This window comes from Syngnathoides biaculeatus, chromosome 23 (genome assembly GCF_019802595.1).
Source record: "Syngnathoides biaculeatus isolate LvHL_M chromosome 23, ASM1980259v1, whole genome shotgun sequence".
Taxonomy (NCBI): Eukaryota; Metazoa; Chordata; class Actinopteri; order Syngnathiformes; family Syngnathidae; genus Syngnathoides; species Syngnathoides biaculeatus.
The window spans coordinates 17659664-17683723 of record NC_084662.1 but is presented as its reverse complement, the minus strand read 5'-3'; the positions used below and the strand labels follow the sequence as shown (position 1 = coordinate 17683723).

Below are 24060 nucleotides of genomic sequence, written 5' to 3'. Positions count from 1 at the left end.
TCTGAGGGAGTGTGAAGAATAGTGTGTCATTACACCACGACTAACCAAATCATTCAGTTTTGCCCAATTTCTATCCCTCAGTTCGATCTCCACTTAGTACATACAGTGACAGATTATTGCAGTATTTTTGATGCACATCAATATTTCCATCAATATATTACCGTAATACTATTACAAATTTTACATTTTTAGAAGGCAGCAGCCGGCACAGTGGAGCAACTATAAAGCGTTGGCCTCACAGTTCTGAGGTGCTGGGTCCATTCCCGGCCCCGCCTGTGTGGAGTTTGCACGTACTCCCCGTGCCTGCGTGGGCACTGCCACTTCCTCCCACATCCCCAAATCATGCTACATTAATTTGAGACTCTAAATTGCTCCGAGTTTTGATTGTGAGTGCGAATGGTTGCTTGCCTCCATGTGCCCTGTGATTGGCTGGCAACCAGTTCAAGGTGCACCCTGCCTCCTGCCCGATGACAGCTGGGATTGGCTCCAGGACTCTCACAACCTCTTGAGGATAAGCGGCACAGAAAATGGTTGGATGGATAGAAGGCAGCACTTTATCTGGGATGAATTGCAGCCAACCTGTGACATTTTGAGGACATTATCGTCCCTTCTTTTACTTGGAACGTGTTAATATACTGTACATTTGTTCTCTGTTGGTAGTGGAGATAAGGATAAGTGGTGTAAAAAAAAGTCAGAGGATTTTCTAAAATCAGAAAACTACCTTCAAAATGTTTCTTTTTTTTTTAAGTCAAATATTACAAATGTTGGCTCCTGTCCAATAGTTTCCGGTCATTGGTCTGCAGCGTATATTCTCATTCTAAGGCTAAATGCTAGTGTATTTTAGTTAACAATGCACATATCTGAACTGTCTGCAGGGTTAGGAAAGTCCCACGGCTGGGCGTGGGAATAAAGGAACATAAAAGGATAAGTGAATGGACGGTTGAAATGCAATGTCGTCTCGTCCACGTTATTGCATTTAGCAGCTGATCAGTCAGCGGGAAAGGCAGCAGACGGTGTGGGAATGTCACAACAGCGCTCAGACACCACAGTCGTCTCACAGCTTCTGACTATGAATATGCTGAAGAGATATGAGAAGAGGTACAGACATCCCACAGCAGTCAGTCTGCGAAAGAGTCTTTGAACATGCTTGTTGCCCTGATTTGTGGGCACAAACGGGTGCTACAGTTCGAAAGCAGAGTTTATTTTAACACACAATATTTAATATGTCATTGTCAGTAATATTGCATTCTTGGATGAATAGAAAACAATCGAGGATGCAGATTATATATGGCTGGTGACTTACTTAGCAATGAGTGCACAGTCATTTGTATTTTATACCAAGGTGCTGTATATGATTGGACCACTTCTCAAATTCTCATTTTATGCATATCTTCCCTCCTTTGTTTAAAATAATCAAACACACACCAAAACCAAACAAAGTAAACATAAAATGCAGTTTTTAAAGGTTGATTGTATTTAATTAAGGAAAAAGCTATTTAGTCCAGGGCCTGAAGGAACCAAGCAGCCCCAAACCACTGCACTAACATATTTGACCATTGGTATGATTTTCTTTTTCTGAAATGCTTTGTTACATATAGATCCAGATATAATGAGACAAGTTGTGTCAGTCCATAGAATATTTTCCAAAAATCTAAAAATCTTTCAGATATTTTTTTTTTTTTTTTAAAGCAATGCAACCCTTTGGTTTGCAGTGGTTTTGGCCATTGAACACTGCAATGGATACCATTTTTTCCCAGTTTCGTTCTTATTGTTGAGTCACGAACTTCACGACCTTAACTGGAGCAAGGTAGGCTCACAGTTCTTTCGATGTTGTTCCTTTGTGACCTCCTGGATTAGTCATTGTTGTGCTCTGGGGGAATTTTTAGAGGCTGACGACCCCTGGGAAGGGTCCCCATTGTTCCATCTTTTCTCCATTTGAAGTAAATGGCTCTTACTGTGTTATGCTGGAATCCTAAAGCTTCAGAAATGGTTTTGTAACCCTTTCCAGGCAGATTAATGACAATGATTTTATGTCTTGTTTGTTCTTGAACGTCTTTGGATCGTGGTATTTTGTTGCAATATTGGTGACCTTTTGATCAACTTCATTTTGTCAACCGGGTTCTATTTCTTGATTGAACAGAAGGTAATCAGGCTTGGTTGTGGCCAGTGAAAATGAACAGAAAAAATTTTATTAGCCATAATGAATGAATGATTTGGAGTGCATTACTGTTTAACAGATGGCCAGCTTTGAATATTTTTTTTCCTTAACAAAGAAAAACATTTAAAAACTGCATTTTATACTTACTTGGGTTGTCCTTGTCTATTTACATTTGTTTGATGAACTTAAACATTCAAGTGGGAAACTGCTAAAATCTACGAATTTGAGACAGCAGTCAGTACTTTTTCATGGCACTGTATATGACTTACCAGTTTACTTAAAAAATAAAATAGTTGACTATTCAATACAACATCTCTGAACAATATACTTGTGCTAAACTTGGAGTAGGTGCTCTATAGTTACCATTGTGTCAATAATGGCAATTGTTCTGAGGCTGTTCTTTTAAGCTCACATTATTACGTGTTGGAAAGTCCCTTTCCAGTAAAGCAGAATCGCTAACACTGTACGGAGTATTGTCCAGTACCCCAAAGAGCATATTACAGTTTGTTGGAGAGAAATATATTGAACTTAATTTGCATCGAGATCCAGATTACATTTTGAACAACATATTTGAAGTAAACTGCACACATAGATCAGCTTCGTTCGGACTGGGAATCTTGATCTTGGGCTGGAATTTTGTCCCTCCCTTTGATGTTTCTCCAAGGGTAACTATTTTTACAGTAGAGTCACCACTTGTTGTCTGGAAAGTGCGAGCCTGTGTTGCTCTGTAGGCCCTCACTGTACACTCGCATATAAACACAGCTCGGCTCAGAATGCTGCCCTCTTATCAACAGGAACCTAAAGTTCCTCCAATGGAAATGTCTTTGTTCCCCCTCGACTGCCACACAATGAGCGCGACTCTCTGGAGTCGTCTGCAGGCAGAGCACCACAAGACTTCGCTCATTCCACACATAGCACAGTCAAGGCGCTGACCTTGGCGAGAAGCTATTAAGATTGTTTTCAACAGAACACAAACACATCTTCTTGGTGCACAACATCTATATATCAAAGCATGAAACATCTCTGGAATAAGATTGTTTGTAGTGATGGATCCATGATAATTTCTTATCGGAATGCTGGCAGGGAAAAAAGTATGAAGAGGGAAAGCAACAGCCCCTCATCCAGAGCATATCACATCATGTGTCAAAGAGAATAGAGGCAGTGTCACGGTGTGAGCATCTACGGCTACCATTGGAATGTGTTCCCTCGTAACCAGATGAGTAGTGAGGTGTATATCGTAGGAATTAATCTCTGCTCACATACAGCCCGATACTACAATGACTAACCCTAAACATATATTGATAGACAGTTAGAAGGCAAATAAGTTGCATGTTCTTTACTGGTCAAGTCAGTGGTCTGATCTCAACCCAATAGAGCACATTTCTTACTTATCGAAGACAAAAGTAAAGGAAGCCAGACCCACAAACAAGCAGCTAATGAAGGTGATTCCAGTGACTGCTCAGAACTTGGACATATCCATGGGCGGCAAGTTATTTTGAGTCATCCAAGTATTTTGAACCCCTGACCATGGAACCTGTTACATTCCAGTGGAAAGTCTTCTTTCAAGTCAATTGTATTGGTGTGTAAAGGCAAAATTCTGGAAACCAAATACCTTTGGACCTAACTTCATTATCATCCACGATGTCGACACACGAGACCCACATGCAAACATACAAGCATGGACTTCCCAATAATGACTGGCCTCATGGCAGCACTCATTCTGAGCTCCATGAAGGACAAAATGCTGTTACAGCTGCTTTTATCATGATGCCTTTAACTGCATTACATTCTCCCTCTCAAGTCCAGATCCAATTTCCCCTATCAGACGAGTCTGCTCTGTGACGAGGCCGGCTGCCTTAATGTCGTAAAAAGAAAGTGTTTTCTTCTCTCTGAATCTTCAGCCACTGGTCTCCAGCGGGTGGATGGGAACAGGAACTCAGTGAGACGGTTGAGTTTAGGAGGGGGTTGCCCTCCATCTAATCTTATCGACCTTTGTTTATTTTGTGGCTTTATGGGAAACGGTTTGGAAAGGTGTAACTGAACTGTAACACCAATGGTGAAAACAATTTTGGGGAAAAAAATTACATGATACCATCGGTGGGGTCATTTGAATAATTAATAGAGCATGACTGATTGTGATGATCGGCACCAAAAACACCAGTCCACGATATTTTGGTCTTACATTTTCATTCATAAACTAAACTTAAGGATCTTAATGGCATTAGTAATGTACATTAGGCAAGATGTGATGTGTCTTAGTGGAAGCTTATATGGATTGAATGTCAGTAGCTCTAGAAGTGTGCCTTGAGGACTCCCACTGTGCGAGGTACTGCTTGAAAGCAGAGTACAGTGCTGATGGAATTTGCAAAATTAAAAAAAAAAAAACAATGGATGCAATTGACTACAGTACGCTTATAATGAATAATTATGTGACTTGACTTTAAAACCCACATTACAACATCCCAATGAAACAGTTAAAGATAAAATTTACAAACTTGTCATACTCATAAATGAACATATGTATGCTGCCAATGACATTCACTGCTTTTTATCACACCCCCGTGCCGTAATAAAGACCTGATAAGGTCATAATGGGAGTAGTTATACGTTATATTCTAGATCCACTTCTGTATTCAAGTTTAACTGGCGTAGCAATAAAATACAGTGGGCCCAATCGGGTTTTTGCTAGCTTCTCTTTTTTTTTTAATATAGGAAGCAGGTAGACACTCCGCCAGGGCTGTGAGATGAAAAGCCATTTTTAATAATTATTTGAATAATAATTAATTAAATCAGCTGTCACATTTGGCCGTTTGCCAGGCAGAACATCTCACTGTCAACAGTGTCATTAGGCATCAGAACTGATCGGAATTGATGACCTGATTATAAGCATCCGGTGAGAACTTACATCAACTACAGTTGTACCACACAACTGTCATTTAGGGGTTCTGCAATAAATAATGAAAATATTAAATTGATACATGACAATATGAAAACAAATGGTTGAGAATCTGCTATTCTAGGTTAGAAAAAAAAAATGGCCAACCATTATACGTTGGTGTCTTTCCATTACCCTCTCATTTCATTTGTCGGAATGTGAATAGCGAGAGCACAGATGGCGTTGGTGGCCAATCACTTTTGGAAGGTCATTCCTGTCAAGTGTCAAATTTGGGCCAATTGATGAAAGGATGAAATGGGATTCTGATTGATTGATGCGTTCTCTCCTCCCCCACTCTGTGTCACCACCTTAAATATGGATTGGAGACATTGACAAAATGTTGTACTCACTACTTGATATTTATACATTTGCTGCGTTGGATTTTTGTGTTCTAATAAATTGGTAGAATGTTAAATTCAGTATGACAGCCAGTTAATTGTTGTTTAATTTGTAGATCCATGCAAAATATCTACTTTGTTATTAGTAGATTATCTATATACTATATAAGATTTTGATAAGCTTGATCATTACACCCTCCCAGGGCTGTTCATTTTTATTTTGGATTGCAGCTGCAAATGTGTCTTACAGTATATATTATATCTCGAATAGTATTTTAAGCCCCTTGATTACCAAATACAAAGTACCAAGTTTACGCGTTGAGGCTTACTGGCATTTATTAATTTTTTTTATAATTACTATGTGGCACACCGCTAAGCTATGAAATACAAATAAGTGCTGTCATTAACATAGTAAATGGAGTAATCACTAATTCTTAAACTGATGTGACAAAATTGATCTTAAATTGAGGGTAAAAGTGTTGCCGCAGGATATGACTTTCTCCCCCCCCCACACACACCCTTTTGAGCAATACAATCTCAGTAAGCCAGTAAAGCGCTTCTGAGCAATAGTGTGACTTATTTGGCGATTATGAGTTAAAGATATTGTAATCGCTCGCATCGCAGAGCATCTTTCTGTGACATGTCCCCACAAGTGCAGGAATGTGTGATGTTGCAAAATCATTCTTCTATTATTTCATAATTCACAATGAACGCAGTGAGTCAAAGCTTTCTTTAATGCGGGGGTGCGGTGAGCGTGCTTCAGCCAGACGTTGATGGAAAGGTATTTATTTATCGGCAGAAATAAAGCGGTAGACATATTTGGTGAAACATCGCTGCTGAGATGAAATGAAACTTAATTCATGATAAATTTAATGAATTTAATGAGAATAACATTTTCACTTTCAAAACAATTTCAGGAAATTGAAATTATACACACGGAGCGAGGAGCAAAGGTGGGGTGATGCCTACCGGCAACAATGCTTCCGTCAAGGGAGGACGGCATGCCGATGGAGTTTCTTGCCCTGTAGCCATAAAAATTGTGCCTGTTGCACAATTTACGTGTTGCTCTTCCAACGCTGCAAATACAAATGCATAAATGAGCCTAACTACTCATTAAATCTATCACGGTCGTCTTGACGCCATCGTGGTAGTCATAAAGGCACGCAGTAGTTGTGACACTCGCAAATTCATGCATTTGCTGTCTCGACACTGAGATGCATTTGTGTTATTTTTCATAGAAAAAGCATATCAAGCAATGGGAGAAACATCCTATATATTCCAAAAAAAAAAAAAATTTGGAAAACACATTATAAATCATGAAAGCTCATTTTGGACTCCTGACGGTAGAGACATTTTGGGATTAATCCCTTCATTTCTACCGCTTATCTGAGGTCGGGTTGCGGGGGGCATGACTGTTGTGCATAGGCATAAACAACTATCAGGACTCTTCCCCCCACCCGAAGGGGGAGGGAGATGACCCTCTCGTCCACAGGGGTGAACCCCCAATTTTCAGGCACTGGGCTGGGGGGTGGCAATAAGTATACTCACACCTGCTTGGGTCCTGTGACCATGTGACCAGAGTGGAAGAGGGTCCAAACCCTCTCCAGAGGACTCGTACCAGAGCCCAAGTGGTTTGTAGAGGCGAGTCTGACTATATCTCGTCAGAACTTCTCGACCTCCCGCACCAGCTTGGGTTACTTCCCCGCCAGAGAGGTTTACATTCCACGTCCCTCGAGCCAGCTTCTGGATCACCAAGGTCCCTGCCTTTGCCCACCGCCCAGCTCAAAACTGGACCAATCCCCTTGGGCTCCTCTCACAGGCAGTGAGCCCCTGGGAAGGGTGACCCACGTTACCCTTTTGGGCTGTGCCCGGCCAGGACCCATGGGTGCAGGCACTTGCCTTTGAGCCCCACCTCCAGGCCTGGCTTCAAAGGGGGGCCCTGGTGATCCACATCCTGCACAAGGGAAACCTAGATCCATTTTTTGTATTAGTCATAGGGGGTTATGGAGGCGTCCTTCTTCTGGTCCCTCATCTCAGACCTTTTGCTGTGGGTGACCCTAAGGGGCATGAAGCCCCAGACAACTTAGCTCTCAGAATCATTGGGACACACAAACCACTCCATTTTATGCTCTGTAATGCCAGTCAAGCTCGGGAGGTGCAAATTGACCTTGCAGATCACTGTACAGGGGATTGAGTTGCATGCACGCTGACATTTGAGTAAGCACAAACAGACATGCAGAGTACATAGCAACAAACGCTGTAAAGAGAAATGTGTGGGTGGCGGTGGTGGTGGGGGCGGGCGGGGGGGTTGCGCATGCGTGTATGTGTTTGAATTTCCAACTAAAATACATTATGTGATCTCCAGCCATGTTTTTTTTTCCCAGGCTAAATTCTCCCCACTCATTATTCAAGTGAACAACGCAAGGGCGCATGTGTTTGTGAAGATAGAAAATGGTTGCAAATTCACAATTTGTCTACATTGCTTTGCCCTTTGCCCTTTTTTTGCCGTCAGTGCGACAGCATCCGCACTCACAAAATGTGAGTATGAAATGACGCCTCTGGACAACATGTACAGTAAAGTACCACACGGCAACACACACAACAAACAGCAACAAGAATCCAAGTTATTAAACGTACACGCGCTGGACAGTTTATGAGGTACACTTGCACAATCTACATTTAGAGATCCAACACAAGAGTGATATCAAAAATCAGAGTATTTATTAAACAGAACTGTTTATTTTTGCATTTGAAGTTTGAATGGGGCAGCGCGGCGGATCAGCTGGTAAAGCTTTGGCCTCACAGTTCTGAGGACCCGCGTTTGATCCCGGCCCCGCCTGTGTGCAGTCTGCATGTTCTCCGCGTGCCTGCGTGGGTTTTCTTCGGGTACTCCGGTTTCCTCCCACATCCCAAAAACATGCAACATTAATTGGACACTCTAAATTGCCCCTAGGTGTGATTGTTATTGCGGCTGTTTGTCTCTATGTGCCTTGTAATTGGCTCGCAACCACTTCAGGGTGTACCCCGCGTCCTGCCTGTTGACAGCTGGGATAGGCTCCACCACTCTCCGCGACCCTTGTGAGGATGAGTGGTAAAGAAAATGGATGGATGGATAATGAACAGTATTGCTACTTACCAGGTGCGTGTACATGTAGAACCCAAATGGTGCTCAAACAGCTGCTCTTTTGACTGTATGAAAAAAAAGAGCTTTATTTTTTCATTCATTTTTTTCCCCTTCATTTATTAATATTCTAAAAATCAGCCTCTGTGAGAACTGTTGTATGAATAGTATCACAAATGTGTGGCAAACTATAGCCATGTTTTGCAAGTACTTTATAGCTATTGAATTAAGATATAATATAGACTCTTTTCACAGTGTGTGGTGACTCTCATTTAACATGCGTTTGAATATGATTGCTTGATTCAGAACACAGCCACACCCCCATTTTCAAGAGCGTGGATGTGCTTGTCTAATACCGTATCCTAATATGTGATCTCAGTTGTATATATGTTTACTTATCTCGAAAATATGGTATATTGTCAATTGAGTTGGACATGATATAGGTTAACTAATAGTGGGAAACAGGTGTCAAAATAACTTATCTTGGTCTAATTTTTCATGTATCACACAAACCTGCAATTTGAACAAGAGTGTGTAGACTTTTTGTATAAACTATAGGCTCCCTTCACTTCCTTTGTTAATAACTATTGACTGTGTTAACAGAAACAAATACATATACAACAGTTTTTTTTTCTTAATTTCATGAACAATTTTGGACATGGCAGTGCATCTTTGGGTTGGCTTGAGCCCCTGCCTCCAAAACTGCCTGTACACGTGCCTGCTCATCGCAAATTTCTTACATACACTGTACATGATGATGATGATGTCTGTGTGCATGTTTTCTGTGGTGAATAAAACAAACGTTTTGTTGTAGCGCTCCGTGTGTGCTCATTTTACAACTACAGTTTTACTAGCAAACGGACAGCGTGCAGTGAGTCCTTGGCTACCTCTCAAGCACGGTGTCAGTTTACTGACGCAGTCTGGGATCAGCGTGTAGTATTGATGTGCACAGGATGTACAGGAGTTGGGACTACTTTGTACCAGGAAATGACAGTAAATAAACATGCAATGGTTTTTGTTTAGATGTCAAGGGACTACACCTATTATTGTGAAGGTAATACTCCATCCACAATAATAAACAGTGTGAACAGCGTCAATAAAAACTGAAAGGATGTTGGAATCATTTTTTGTCATCTGCATACATACAGTAATATTTCCATAAACGTTATTCTCCTCGGCGAAAGTCGATCCGCCCTGCTCGGCTCCATAATATTACTCATGAAACATTCACGTCTTTCGTGCGACTAGGAACATCACGCCAGCCTTCCCATTGGCGGGGATGGGATGAGCCCAGAACAGGAGATGAAGTTCTATTGGTTTCCCAAAGAGCGCTGGAGAGGCTGCGGAGCAATTTCGGATCGATTGATTCAGCCCACACACACGTGGGCAAGGATGAATACAGAAGGGCAGTTCAACCGCTCTTCTTTTCATGGATGCACTATCAAATAAAAAGGCAAAAAAAAAAAAAAAAAAGAAAGAAAAGGCAGCATATTCCATTCGACTTGATATACACTAAGTGAGATTAAAACAATGTGTGAGGGCTTAAAGCAGGGGTGTCAAACTAATTTTTCTCATGGGCCACATTGTAGTTCTGGTTTCCCTCAGAGGGCCGTTATGACTGAAATAAAAATATTGAAACTTATCACATTTACATCATCACTTGATGAACTAGTTTTGGAATCGGAAATCAGGGGTAATGTTTTTTTTCCAACTATTATGATTGGTAACAGAATAACTTTACCATTTGGTTTACGCAATAATTTGAAATCTTGGTCCCGATTTTTACAAGAATCATGGAAATTGACGTAGATTTGGCTTCGCGGGCCACATAAAACCACGCAGCGGGCCGGATCTGGCCCCGGGCCCTGAGTTTGACACCCATATAAAGCACAGGTGTCAATTTCAATGCCCGGGGGCTAATAGAACCCGTGCACAGCATCACCTAATGAGTCCCACTCAAGTCTACTTCACGGGTCTTGCTAAATGGATTTATTATTTTCTTTTCATCAAAACTGGATCGAAATGAAACATTTTCTATTCTTTAAGATGAATAAATAAAAAAATAATAATACCCTGACCTCTGAAAGCTATACGTATTTTTAACATTGCTTAAAGAAACACATAGGTAAGTATTTAGCACCCGTTCTTGTGGTCCATAATATTGGTGGGCCGACAAGGACATATTCAATGGGCACATGTAAAAGGTTTGAACATGCCTTTATTTTTTTTGTTTTTAAGGTTAAACCTGAGATTTGTTTTCTGTTTAGAATTTTGTGTTCAATGTCAATAACTAATCGCAAAGCATCTACTCATCCATTTTCTTTGCCGTTAATCTTCACGAGGATCGCGGGATAATTGCAAAGCATTATTGCATAATTTACAATTATTCAGAGTTGTTTAGTTAGTTTTTGAAGACATATTTAAAGATTGCTATTGAAAATGAGGTCAAATGTAAAAGAGGCAAAAAGTTATTTTTCTGAAATTTGCTGTTGGTTTTCCATTTTAGGCTGTGCAGAAAATTGAGGGATGTAGGTATGGATGAAATATGCATACAGTGTTGGAACTTTGACACCAGCCCATAATGCAATTAGAACTCTTTATTTTAACGGTGTCCCATAACAAAGCATGATGGTCTTACATGACATGAAAAGTGAGTTCAACTTTGATTTGAGCCATTTTGGGACTGAATTGATAACTGAAACAAATACACTTGCAAGGTAACATTGCAAACATTGTTCCCTTCATTAAAGCCTTGAAACCAAACATCAAGAGAATGCGTTTTGTCCATATTTGACCAACTGCTACCCGCATTAATGACACTTAAGGAACAATGCGAATAGGTTATTTTCCGTTTTTCCTTTTTCAATTCGGTCACTAGCCAGAAATCTCAGTGAAAGCAGAGTGAGACAAAGCACTTGATGAAGGCCAGAAAAAAAAAAAAAAAAAAAAAAAAAAAAAACACTCCACGATACAACACGCAATGTTTCAAAGGGTTACCTTGTGAAGACAAAAAAACATAAAATGACGACAGCTGATTACACAATGTATTACTCAATACATTAAGGCACCTGAAACAAAAGGTTTATGACGGGCTTAGAAATGGTTCCTGCTGCACTCGTAAAACACTAAGGCTGCTATGTCGGGCCAAATCCTGAGCTTTAAAATAAATCAATATGTCCACTTTTTAATGGTGGGTTGGAATCACATTGGTGATTTGAGCAAGAAAAATATAACAAGATTGGTCGTTCCGAATTGACAAACTGCAATGAGTTGGCCTGATGTTCAACGTATCAATGTAGTAGCAAAGTACCACTGATTTGGTAAGTGTATTAAAAATCATAAAAAAAGGAAGGAAGGAAGAAAAAAAAAAAGTAAACAGTCGCAGGTTCCCTGCAACAAACCATTTTTAAACCCTTCAAAAAGACTTTCATGGGTGGTACCTCATTGTAAAGGTTCTTTACTGTGTGACTGTGGATACTGGACATTTTCATAAAACCTGCCGATTTTGACTGGCATAAATAAAAGGAATGGCATTGTACAAAAAAATAAAAAAATAATATTAATCATAATAATAATAAAAATGTGACTCGTCTTAAGTTACTTATTTCAAATATACACAGCGACTCCATCGTTTTTTTTTTGTATTTACACATATGTACAGAGTAATCACTTCTGTTTGGATCAAATACCTTGAATGGCGTTGCTGTGAAATGGAAATCTTTAAATGCGCACATTGACATTTGAGATTTGGAAACAAAGGAGATCAAACAGGGCAGCACGACTCGGACCCTCCAGCGGGCTCGTAGAAAGGCACTTGCTACCGACGCAAATACTGCAAAAGAAATCCTCAAACAGAGCTTTCAGCCAAGAAAAAAAAATCATGGACAGGACAAAGTCATTGAAGGCCACATAGTAGGCACTGGGGTTTCTGCCCCCCATTTTTACCCCCCCCCCCCCCACCCAAGCCGAGTGTTTTGGTAAGGCTGGCGCGTGACGGCCTCAGGCGGACTTGAGGGTGAAGCCGGGGGGTCTTCCCCGACCCGTCACGGACACCTGCTGACTTCTCAAAGTCATAACAGTCTATAGAACAAACTACTGTCAAATGATTCTTTGTTTCTTAAATGCTTTTTTTTTTTTGGTTTATTTTGTTTTATTTATATTTTTTAATTTTTTTTAACATTTTTTTTGCTTTTTAAACAAAAATTGCCGCGGGCATTTTGGTTGAAACAGAAGCCAGGAAAAAAAAAATGTTCACTGCACTGCCTGAAATCAAAAGACAACGTCAGGCGACGGTGACAAATATGACGATCACAAAGCAAATGATGGCTTATCGAAACAACAGCCTCGCGGCTTCTCGCTCACAACCTTGCGAGTCCATACTTGAAATGTCTCGTAGTCAATGGTCTTTGACGTCTTCCTGGCCCATCAGGACAGTGTTGACATTTTTCCAGCGGTTGTCTTTGGGGCTGTAGCCTGGCAACTGGTGCGGCGTTCTGAGGGGCAAACTAGAACTGTGCGTGGTGCAGATCAGCCCCCCGCCGGACGGGTCCGCAGTCGCAGAGTACTCATAAACTGGGTGCTTTCCCGCCTCCGCTCCACACATCTCTTCGTCCAGCTCTAGCTCGCCTTCCATCTCTTCCTCCTCCTCCTCCTCCGCCCCCTCACCACACATCCGATTGGAGGGCTCCATGAGCCTTTTGCGCTCCTGCTCGGCCTCCATGTTGCTCTCTTTCAGCAGCTGCTGTTGGTGCTGCTGCCGACCCACCACCAGCGGAAGTGGGTCCCACCGGTTGTTGACGTTGCTGTCATCCACCGGGAAGCGCACGTTCCTTTCGCGGTCTTTTCTCCGTTTGCGAGTCCACTGGACGCACACGACGATGCAGAAGAGGCCGAGCGAACCGAAGATGACGCAAAGGAGAGGCACCAGGTGGTCTGTTGAGACGTCACAGAGGGGGGGGGGGGGTGCTCAGTGAAGTTGCGTAACTGAGACATTATGAGAGTTTAATAAAGGCCTGTTGTTGTAATGATGTACACGGCACTCAAACTATAAATGGTTGCTCATAGATGACCAATACGGAACAGACTATGGAACTGTTTATGAGAGCCTTTAAAGGTCAAGTGTCATCCCTATAAACATCTAAAATACATATTGTAATGAAAAATACATAACATTATTTACTTTAATGTCTATATGATAAAATAAATACGAGCGGAGAGCGCGTCATCCATGCGCAAAGTTCCGGAAGTGTCATTCGACATCCAAGTGGTCGCCGTATTGGCTGCATCTCCTGTCCGTGACGTCACCCTGGACATTCGCTGTGCCCACTACTGTGGGAGACGAACACGCCCCTTCCGACACGGAAGCGCTCTTCGAAGAAGAGAACATTTCACAACTGAGTGAAGTTAAGTTGTTTTGAGCAATTTATAGATGATGTGCGGATCACGGCCAAACCCCCTCCCCGTCCGATCCACTTCGGCGGCGGAGATGAGCCGTTGCGGTGCCGAGGCGGCCCAGCCGACTCGGCCTTCTCTGCCGGGGTGTCTCATTTTCGGCGCCGAGGTGGCTTATCACAGCGCCGAACCGGGCTGCTTTATGGTGTCGTCGTCGCATGAAATGTTGTTCTTAGCCGCGGCCATCTGCGAGCCTGACGTGGCAGCCTTCGCCGTGACCGGCGGACGCGGTGCCTCATGGCTCATTTTCGGCACCGAGCCAAACTGCTTTACGACGTAGCTGAGTGCGCCATTGTTCATAGTCGCCGGTAGTGTTGTTCATAGTCGCCGCTGTCCGCGAGCCCGGGCGGCAGCCGTCCAACGCGCACAGACACATTTAGCACCCCTGTCATACTTACGCAAATCTTTTATGTTATGAGAGACGGATTAAGTGGATTACTATTATTTTTTTTAGTAGCTGTATACAGACCTAACTGTCATTTGGAACCTACAAAGCTCTCGTCCTTTGCACCCGTGCAATCCATTTTTCACGATGAACTGAGTCTCTTGGAAACGTATGAAGGGTAAATCCATCATCCCGAGTGTTCCAGCAATATCCAGCAATGCAACGAGCCGGCATTTTAGCTAACACGAAGGAACAGCCAGCGACCTTAAACTAATAGAAACAAACGAGTCCGCTAGAGGGCGCTCCTACCCCATATCCCACTTCCTGCTTCTTCTCGAAAACAAATCCCTCTAGAGGATTTTCATGGCGGGAGTTACAAAAAGCCATATATGTCAAAATCATGTTTTGTGGTGAAAAAACGGATGGCTCCATACTGGCTGCCAATTTTTTCATTGATTACATACGAAAAATCATCCAGTTCATGACACTTGACCTTTAAGTGGCATATCGAGTAAATTAAAATACCATTAAACTTGATAATTGGTTTCCATGGAGATCAGGCATTACCATTCCAGACTATCATTGCAAACTCAACGAAACCCCTTTGTGGAAAAGTGTCTGAACTCATTGATGTGGTTCAAAAGCTCATTAAGACCGGCTCGTTCAATACTGACCCCCTGAACGGGATGTGACCTGGGTTTCCACTTTGAGCTCGGTGACCGCCGACATGATGCTGCTGTTGTTGTGCGTCTTAGACAAGGTCCAAACGATGGTGTTGGCCGTCTCCTGTATCAGGCTGTTGTCTGCGAGATCTTCGGGATGGAAAGACTGGCAACCAAGGCAGAGAAGGATAGAGAAGTGGTGAGTCCCCCACTCCAAAAAAAGCCACTTAAAACATTTAACCCTTTGTCATTAGTTAAACGAAATGCTCAAGACAACTCAACTTACAATACAGTGCTAATTAAATCAATCCAATCATAATCATTTGGCAGTGCACTTTTTAAATATCTTAAACTCGGGAATTTGCTATGGAATCTAATGAAGGTAAGGAAAGGATTTGGCCTAGGAAACATGCTGCAAATTATATTTCTATGATACAGAACTGATTAACTTAATGAAAATTCGAGACAGTGGTACATCTCTTACAAAATTAATTTGTTCCAGATGTCGTTACGTCACGCAAGTTTTTCGTAAGTAGAAGCGCTTTTTACATGTAAATAGCCTAATCCGTGCCAAGCCCCTCCCCTAAAAAAACATAACGGAGTGACAGCCAAAAGGCATCGTGGGGAACGAAGGAGGAGGCAAACGTTTAACAACAGAGAAATCACATGTACGAATATACGCACACACAGCCCCTAATGGACCTTTCTGACTGGCGATCTTCAGCAGCAACAGTTGCCATCCCCCGCAATCTTCCAAAACGGCGACTGAACAGAACAGGTTTGAAGTGGATTCTCTATCGCATATTCCCAGTAACATTGCGGTATGTTTTTGCCAAGTGCGCCAGACTAGTCCAAGAGTGTTCGACAGAGAGGTCTCAACTATTTCACGCAAGGATACGTACACGGAATTAAGATTTTGGACCGAGTAGTACGCAATGTCAGTTAGTGAAACATTGGCAATTGATGCAAAAAAAGTTTGACGCCTCACAAACTTCATATTGAAATCCAACAGAATAAACTAGTAGAATCGTACTGCGCATGTAAAGCAGGGTAAGTACTTTTTACTTGGAAAGATCACGAGTAATATCATTGTACTCTTTATAAGTGAGTGTGTGTATTCATTTGACTTGGCTCGAAATTGAACACAGTCCTCTGTCTTAAAAGTCTGATGTGATACAAATAGGCATTTACGTATCACAAACCCGAGTTTTTGGCATAAAACATGACACACTTCATTCAGCAGGTCAGTGATACAAAGTGAAAGTTGTTCTCCTGCAATGTATAAAGCACTGATAATAATGAAATCAAACTCAGAGAAGCCATAGTCCATCGTAGACACTTCGTCAACTGTGTTTTAGGCTTTGGAAAAATGAATCAAGCGGGCCCCTTGTAACCTAGCAGGATATCTTTCATCAGAATTGCATGATTCCCAAGCGCAACTGAGGACCATTTTCTTCGTAACATTAACTTTTCCAAGCGCACGCTACTGGCAACCAGCATTGCTTGTGGGACAATACGGCGAGAGGGGCGTGTCAAGCCAGGGGTTTAGACATTGCGACTATCTGATTGGCAATTATTGTACGAGTAATTGAAATGTCGGAAAGGTCCATTTCACTGAAGTTTCTTGGGGCCAATGTTGAACAAAGATGAATAAACTTGAAAAAAAAAAAAAGTTGTACTTTACCAATGTGCACTCACATGTGACCAAGCACATGAAAGCACAAGCGTCTAAGGGAAACCAAAGGCATCATGGGTAATGATTGACGTCCCTCCTAGCCAATTGGGATGCCAGGAAGATGCTACGGCGACAGCCAATGGGAGAGCAGGTTTATCACGCCACTTTCAAACCAAGATACAGGATGTTTACATTCGGTGGGGTTTGGGCACTGTGAATCCAGTGCAGAGTTTTGCCTTTTATATCCCGAATTTTCCTATGTAACGTGATTACAATATTTTTCCCAAGAGGTGTCTGGTAACCTGAATTTTTCGCTACTAGAGATGTTCGTAAGTACCGATACCACTGTATACCCCCCCCCCCCAAAAAAAAAAAAAAAACTTATATGGAAGCGTTTTTTCAGCTTCATTGACTTACTATGGCCACTTCAACAGCGTCCTGCTTGGAATGAGAAAGGTCACACAGCAGGAGGAGCGTGTGGTCTTTTGCCAAAGTTCTGGTGTCGGGAAGATATCTCAGCTCAAAGCAGATGTTCTCCACTGTTGTTCCCTGAGAGGAAACAAATTATAGTAATTAGCAATTCTAATGAAGAGCCTTGACGCCACGGTGACCGACTGGTTTGAGAGTCTGCCTCAACCGGGGTTGCAATCCTGGCCCATGTTTTCCCAGTGCCTGTGTGTGGGTAATCTGCATGGTAGGGTGACTGAAGACGCTAAACCGCCCTTTGGTGTGGTTCTGAGTACGAATAGTTTTTTTGTTGACATGTGCCCTTGTGAGGATAAGCGTCTCAGAAAATGGATGGAGAAAGAAGAGCCTTTCCGGAAATGTACTAAAAGCAAATCTCAGAGCGTGAGAAGATGGGACTCACCAGTGGGACTTTGTTTTTGTTGAAAACCAGCGTGATGTGGCCACAGTTGTTGTCCAGGTGTCCACTGTTTGGCTGACACTTGGTGGTCGTTTGCGTGAGGGCTTGAGAGCAAACCCCCCACTGGTGACAAGGGGCCGAAAAGCACGTGAGGTATCTGTGTGCTTCACACTCGCGTCCAGCAGGGCACGGCTGAGCGGCATGCTCCTGGTCCGAGGATTGGAGGCGGCAGGGTCGGCGACCGCACTGAACCTGCGTTCGAATGCTCACGTCAATGTTTTGCTGAAGTATTCTGCATCTTATCATCAAACACTGTAGTACATCGTTAAAAATAAAAGTGAAATCTGATTTAAACCTACAGGAACTGAATTTAGAAGACAATATGGCAGCGCAACCCTCCTTGGTGGTCTTTGCTTAGAAGATGAAACCATTTGATGGAGGAAACCAACTGACTTGTGAACTGAGTATGTTATGTTACATAATGTATATGAAACAGATGAGCATAAATGCTACCTTTGTGCAGTCCACTTTTCCGTTGCCACAGTAGCAGCTGTTGCACTCCTCCTCCCAGCTGCTGCCGTGAGGAAACTTCAGCCCGGCGTAGTCGCATGACTTGCCGATACCTACGACTGGAAACACGCAAGACACGCTGAACATCCAGAATAATCCGCAATGACATGTCACCATAGATTCGATTATGTATCAGATGATAAAATTGGGGGCTAGTTAAGGGTGTAGCCCACTTTTCGCTCAATGTTAGTTGGGATAATCTCCGGCACACCCGCCACCCATGTGAGCATAACCGGGTTGGAAAATGGAAATGATAAAAGAAGAAATATTTACATTCTTGACACCGGCCTCCCGTTCTACCAAGCGGACAAATGCAGCGGAAACCATTGATCTCGTCCACACAGGTGGCGCCGTAGGCACAGGGTGAGGACTGGCACTCGTTGATGTCTGAGGGACAAAGAGGCGCACCAATGAGACAAAAGCATCTGGACACAACAGGGGTTTTTGCGTATGACGCAAAGCAAAATGACTTGTCGACACTTCTTGTTCAAAAGTAACAAACTGAAAATATAGAAGAATAGTCACAAGAGAAATGTGGTACGAGAACAACTAGTGCTGATATTAAATCTACTACTTTGGGATTTTTAGGTACACTTATCCTTACTACACCACTGTATGCTAATTTAGGTGGTTATGGTAAAGAGTGGAGAATTTTGTGACTTTGCATAAGACATTTGACAACCACTGGTCTAGAAATATCAATAGTGAAATAGATCTAAAGGCTCATCAAGATCCAAAACATCTTCTGAAGAAGGGAACGAAAATGTTCATCCTACGTACAATGAATATTTTATGTCTACACAACCCTGTGCAAATGCCAGATTTTGTATACACGCACTTATAAACAAGGGATGTGGCTGTGTTCAGAATTCAAACCAATATTAAATAGGAGGTGATACACCTGGCATCATTAAAGTGGTTTATTTTTACCATCTCTATAAGACTTTGTTGCTGTTGATTCGGACAGTATTCAGAGCACATTCATTGGCGGAAAAACTGTCAATGTTCAGCACATTTTGTTTATACTACAAAAACCTGGCTTGCGAACAGGGGTGTGTAGACTTTTTATATCCACTGCAGGCACAACAAATTAAAACCTAGTTTGATGAGATTTGGCAAAGTGATAAAAGTGTCTGAACATGTCAAATGTGCAGTCTGGATCAAATCCAGATGAAAATGATTTGACACTCGACACTACAAATGAGACAAGACTGGGCAGAAATGTGAGTCATGCGCATTTTTTTCGTCCATTATATAAAAGATAGTATGGATAATGGACAAAATGCAATGGGAACATCTTTCTCGGCGGAGGCAGAATCATGCCACAGTAAAAGTGTGTGAAATAACGTCTTATTCGCCGTTTTCGATTCGATTCACAGAGTCGGAATGAGAAAGCTCAAATTCAAGATGGACAGGAAAGGTGGACACTTTCTGGCTATAACAAAGGAGAGAAGAAGAAGAATTTCAGGGTCACTGGTTAATTTGTCTTATGCGGGCAATCGTGTGACTGCTTGAGTATAGAGGAGGGGTGACCTCTGACCCCTGGAGGGACAAAGAAAAAGCAGAGAGGGTGCCGTCCAGGGCTTGGATTTTGGTGTTGATGTGACCTACAATAGTTGTCTTCTCTTTTTTTTTTTTTTCCTTTTAAAACTCTGCTGCATAATTAGATAAACCTGATGTCGGTACTCACTGATTCTGCAGTCGGGCCCGGCAAACCCGGGGGCACACTCGCATCTGAACCAGTTGACTCCGTCCACACAGACGCCGCCATTGTAACTGAGAGAGGGCAGACATAAATGATCCTTAGATGAGGTAGTGTGTACAAGATCTACATCCTTTCCACTTGCAACAAAGCACATTGCGTGTGTGCGCGCGCAGTGTTGTGTGTGTGTGGGGGGGGGGGTCACAAAGCTCAATTCAACTCATCAATACAAGCTTCCACCTTTCAGATGCTAATAGGCGTGTCCAGTCCCTCCCCTCCTCTCCTCTCATCATGCCACTCTTCCATTCCTGCTCAAAGCCCAGCCCAGCATCCCCCCCTCCTCCTCCAGATCGCACAGAAAAGAAAAGGGACATATGCACCACCTCCTCTTCTGCTTCTCCACCCCCCACCCGCATTCACCACGGGGTGGTTGGTGTTACTCCACCTCTCCCTGTCCTATTGAATTCCCAAAGCGCACTGCTCTGTGAGACGGCCCTTTGAGGCTTGATTTAAGGACAACTTCCACTGATTTTAGGGAGTCCCCGCACCCCTTGCCGCCTGTGTGAAGTGCAGAGAAGAGGGAGGCTAAATGGAGGGGAGGATGGGTGGCGTAGCTTTGACGACACCGCAGGAGTGTGTGAGGCAGGAAACGATACGTACCATGGATGAGGGTTGCAGTCGTTTATATCTGTTGAAGAAGCACAAAAGACATTTAGTGGTAAGCTTGTGAGTGTTCTATGGCAGCACACAGGATTTATTTTTTTTTTTTATTGGCACAAAGTGTGCGTGTGTGTGTGTGTAGGGGGGGGGGTCCTACTTTGGCTGCAGGTGGGACCTTCCCAGCCTTCTTTACAGATGCAAGTAAATGTGTCCAATCCTCCCAGGCAGGTTCCACCGTTCAAGCAAGGACTGGACGTGCATGTGTTATTGTTGGCTGTCAAAATATTCAAAGACCAAAGATGGTTCATTAGAAAAAAAAAAAACGTGTGGATACATTTGTTAGACATTTGTGTCAGTAATTGTTTTTCAAAAAGAAAGTTCAACTCCATTAGGTACCAGTGTTAAATATTTATTTTTCTGTCACGAGACCACAGAACTAGAGTGAAAGGTGTTTTAATTAATGGCATACAATTAACTACATTTGGGTAAGCAGCATTAATTAAAAAAAAAAAAAAAAAAGCCATGTTGACAAAAAAAAAAAAAAATTTCAATGTTTACTGCTAATAGCCTTTCACTAACTGGCAATGTGTGCCCAACTTAAACAGAAGCTCAATCAACTTATTAGGCAGGGTTAATTAGCAAGACCGAAACGTACGCAGTTAACACTGGTGACCTTTAACGAAAACATACACTACCACTCAAAAGGTTGGACACTGTTTCCTCATTCAATAGCTCTGGAAAATGGGTCCAATCTTTATAATGTGTATTTTTAATTTGTTGCCAAGGCAAAGCCTTATTTTCCTAATCTCAGATGAAAAAAAATATATATTTCGGTGAAATCTGATGCAAGTTAAGGAGTCCCAAACTCATATTTGTTGCAGGGCCATATTCTAGTTACGGTTTCCATCAGAGGGCCGTTATGACTGACAAACCGTAAATATATTTAATCACCTCATCACATTTACACACAAAATTGATGGACGAGTTTTGGAATCGGTAATAAACAGTAATGTGTTTTTCAACTACTGTTTATCTGTGGTAACAAAAAAAATCTGGTAATAACATCATTTGAGACATAACGACTTGAATTTTTGGTACAGACTTCCACCAGAATCATGAGAGCTGACACAAGAGACCTGCCTTTGCGTGCCACATAAAATCATGTGGTGGGCCAGATCTGGCCCCATGGCCTTGAGTTTGACACAAGTGTGCTTGGTGGGGGGGAAAAAAAGCTTTCAAAGACTGTTTAGTATCAGGAATAATCAAGAAAATCCCAGGAGAGAAAGAGAAAAAAACCTAAATCATGTGGTGAAAAAAAATTAATAAAAATTGTGAATCTGATTTTGGTGAAAAACATTTTACATTCCAAAGGACTCACCTGTGTTACACGCTTTTCCTTCCCAACCAGGTGGGCAGGCACAGCGGAAGGTGTCCCCGTGATCGTAGCAGGTTCCTCCATTTTTGCAAGTGCTCGCATCACACTGGCTCTCACCTGTCCCCGGATCCCAAACACACACTCAGTGTATGTCGGACATCCACAACAGCAAATGGATACAAACTACCAAGAAGTGCGACGCGGTGGATTTGAGGCTGCTGACTGCAAAGTGAGAAAGACTCACTCATTACTCACGTAAATGGCAGGTCTTGCCCTTCCAGTTGTCGGCACACTCGCAGTAGAAGTCGTTCACGAGGTCGACGCAGTGGCCGGCGTTCTTACACGGGTCGTGTCGGCACTCGTTGACATCTGAGGGAGGCAACGAATAGGACTTTTACACCATTTGGACCTAAATAATCCACCAAAGGCCTGATTTGCATGTGCAAAAACAGGCGACAAGTTGATTGCGCACATAAACAGATCCATTCTGGGGTGATTATATGCAAACAGATTAATTTAGCATGCACAATGTGATTTATGAAACCCGAGACCAAGTCAGGTGTCAAAAACCTGCAATTTGGGATCCTACAACATGAGCCCCGAAGTGCTGGAGTGGCAGTGGATTTGTGAGAAGCAAAAAATGTCGGTGCGCGTGGGGAAACTCACTGAGGTCACAGAGTTGACCTTCCCACCCGTCAGGACAGATGCACTGAAACGTATTGACGCCATCAATGCAGGTCCCCCCATTTTTACAGGGGCTATTGAGGCAGTCATTGATGTCTGAAAGTGAAGAAGAGGCAGAGAAGGTTTGTTTGTGATCAGGATGAAACAAAAACGACAACTCAGTATGTAAAAACCAGGATCCTCCAAATGTTGTGGGAGGTTGGGTCAGGGGGCCAGTAAGAGCTTTTCATTTTGGTGCCGATCCAGGATTTTTATCTTCAACATTACCTAACATTGGACAGCTTTTTCCAACATTTTCCTTCGTTTTGAGGTGTCTGTTACTGACATTTAACAAAATTCAAGAGACTAGAATCTTGTACTTTGTGGTTGATCCAAATTGGTCCATATCATTGCTCATTTCTTAATTAAAAGCGCCCAAAAATGGATTTCCATCTTTATAAATCAACTCAGATCAAATCTGCATCATGGCTCTGCACTGTACTGCGTACTCGTCTAGTGTACGGCTAAAATTCTTTTCCTCTACGTACTCTCATGACAGTAGGTGCCGCTGAACCCCGGATCACAGACGCAGGTGAAGTTGCCGCTCAGCCCGGTCACACAGCGCCCTCGAGATCCGCAGACGAAGGAGGTGATGTGCTGCACTTCTGGCCGTTCCTTGGTCACTATGGCAATGGTGCAGCTGTCGAAAACTGCAAGCAAATAAAGAAATAAACGGCGCAGTCACTTCCTCAATTCGGATAAGGGAAGATAGTAAAATGGGGTTTGTGTCACACAGTGCCTGATTTTCACTGTGAGATTCTGGTCACCTTGGCAAGTGGTGGTTTGGCAGTCCTCCTTGCGTAGCTCGCAGGACTTTCCCTCAAAGCCCTCAGGACATTCACAGTAGAAGTCCTGGACCATCCTGTGGCACTTGGCTTCGTTCTTACATGGGTTTGGATTGCAAAAATCCGAAATGGACCAGAGCTGGTTCTTGAGGGAAATCAAAAGAGGGTGGAAGTCAAAATAAAGCCTACTGTAGGTTTGTGTGCATCAATCCTAAAAAAAAACAAAGAGTTGGAACTAGCCAAAATTATGACGCTTGCAGGACTGTTTGGCCCGTGAGCTGCTGGGCTTTGCTTGTGCCAGCCTCCCTTTATGAAGATAAACGTGCAAGAGTCGGCCCTTGGAAAGCTTCCCTAAGCTCATCAAGAAGATTCACGCATTTGTTTTAACGTCACTGGCACGCTAACTTAGCCCCGAGCAAAAGTTGAAAAAGGAAAAGATGAAGCGATTGGTAGCAGACACATTAAGGAATACTGTATATTGACACCGCCGGTGAACCAAGTCAGGATAAACTAGTAAAAGAACCACCCTGCTCATGACCGTAGCCACGTTTGGCCCCATTTTTTCTTTTAAACACACTTCAATGCAGGGGCTTGGAGGGAAAATCTCCAGGTTTTTGTAAACATCACTACTGTGCGTAAACGCCGGTCTGCACCC

General features: G+C 42.7%; 1 protein-coding gene across 5 annotated transcripts in view; it reads right to left on the bottom strand.

Moving 5' to 3' along the window:
- Nucleotides 1-11134: 11134 nt before the first annotated feature.
- Nucleotides 11135-24060, bottom strand: part of jag2b (jagged canonical Notch ligand 2b) — a 52240-nt gene continuing 39314 nt past the window's right edge. For 4 of the 5 annotated variants that reach the window (XM_061811864.1, XM_061811862.1, XM_061811866.1 and 1 more), the window contains 14 exons: nucleotides 23388-23550; nucleotides 23109-23270; nucleotides 22564-22677; nucleotides 22153-22266; nucleotides 21901-22014; nucleotides 20680-20796; nucleotides 20523-20550; nucleotides 19851-19936; nucleotides 18434-18547; nucleotides 18104-18219; nucleotides 17594-17842; nucleotides 17143-17274; nucleotides 15063-15216; nucleotides 11135-13484 (listed from right to left, as the gene is read on the bottom strand). In XM_061811864.1, coding sequence (XP_061667848.1) covers nucleotides 12949-13484; nucleotides 15063-15216; nucleotides 17143-17274; nucleotides 17594-17842; nucleotides 18104-18219; nucleotides 18434-18547; nucleotides 19851-19936; nucleotides 20523-20550; nucleotides 20680-20796; nucleotides 21901-22014; nucleotides 22153-22266; nucleotides 22564-22677; nucleotides 23109-23270; nucleotides 23388-23550 — 2199 coding nt within the window. In that variant the 3' untranslated portion in view covers nucleotides 11135-12948. The remainder of the gene's footprint in view (nucleotides 13485-15062; nucleotides 15217-17142; nucleotides 17275-17593; nucleotides 17843-18103; nucleotides 18220-18433; nucleotides 18548-19850; nucleotides 19937-20522; nucleotides 20551-20679; nucleotides 20797-21900; nucleotides 22015-22152; nucleotides 22267-22563; nucleotides 22678-23108; nucleotides 23271-23387; nucleotides 23551-24060) is intronic. The other variant, XM_061811865.1, reaches the window with a different exon arrangement.